The following is a 369-nucleotide window of genomic DNA, read 5'->3' as shown; positions in this document are numbered from 1 at the left end:
CTGCCCCAGGATGAGGAAGGCAAGGCGGGACTTTCACGAGGAGGATGCGGAGGCGCCAGGCCCCCTACGTGACCCAGAAGGTGCCGCGCTCCTCCAGCAGGCTGACCGAGCGGTTGGTGAGCGAGGCGGCGTCCCGCGCCAGCTTGTAGCCGAAGAGGCGCATGGCGGGGCCGCAGGCGTCCTGCACCACCTGCGCCAGCTTGAAGGGCATGCTGAAGCGCCACTTCTCGAACTGCTCCGAGGAGTTCTTCTGCGTGGAGTAGATGCCGCTGCCGTCGCGGGGCGCCTGCGTGTTCTTCCGGATCCAGTCCTCCACCTGCGGGGTCAGCGGGATGCCCGCGAAGCGGTACATGTCGCGCGCCTTCTGCA

General features: G+C 68.0%; 1 protein-coding gene across 1 annotated transcript in view; it reads right to left on the bottom strand.

The window, feature by feature from the left end:
* Positions 1–6: 6 nt before the first annotated feature.
* The window catches only part of CHST3 (carbohydrate (chondroitin 6) sulfotransferase 3), a 4,381-nt gene continuing 4,018 nt past the window's right edge, over positions 7–369 (bottom strand). The window contains exon 4 of the mRNA XM_015562108.1: positions 7–364. Coding sequence (XP_015417594.1) covers positions 65–364 — 300 coding nt within the window. The 3' untranslated portion in view covers positions 7–64. The remainder of the gene's footprint in view (positions 365–369) is intronic.

Source organism: Myotis davidii, unplaced genomic scaffold (assembly GCF_000327345.1).
Source record: "Myotis davidii unplaced genomic scaffold, ASM32734v1 scaffold134, whole genome shotgun sequence".
In the NCBI taxonomy this organism is placed as follows: domain Eukaryota; kingdom Metazoa; phylum Chordata; class Mammalia; order Chiroptera; family Vespertilionidae; genus Myotis; species Myotis davidii.
This window is presented reverse-complemented; position numbering and strand designations above follow the sequence as displayed.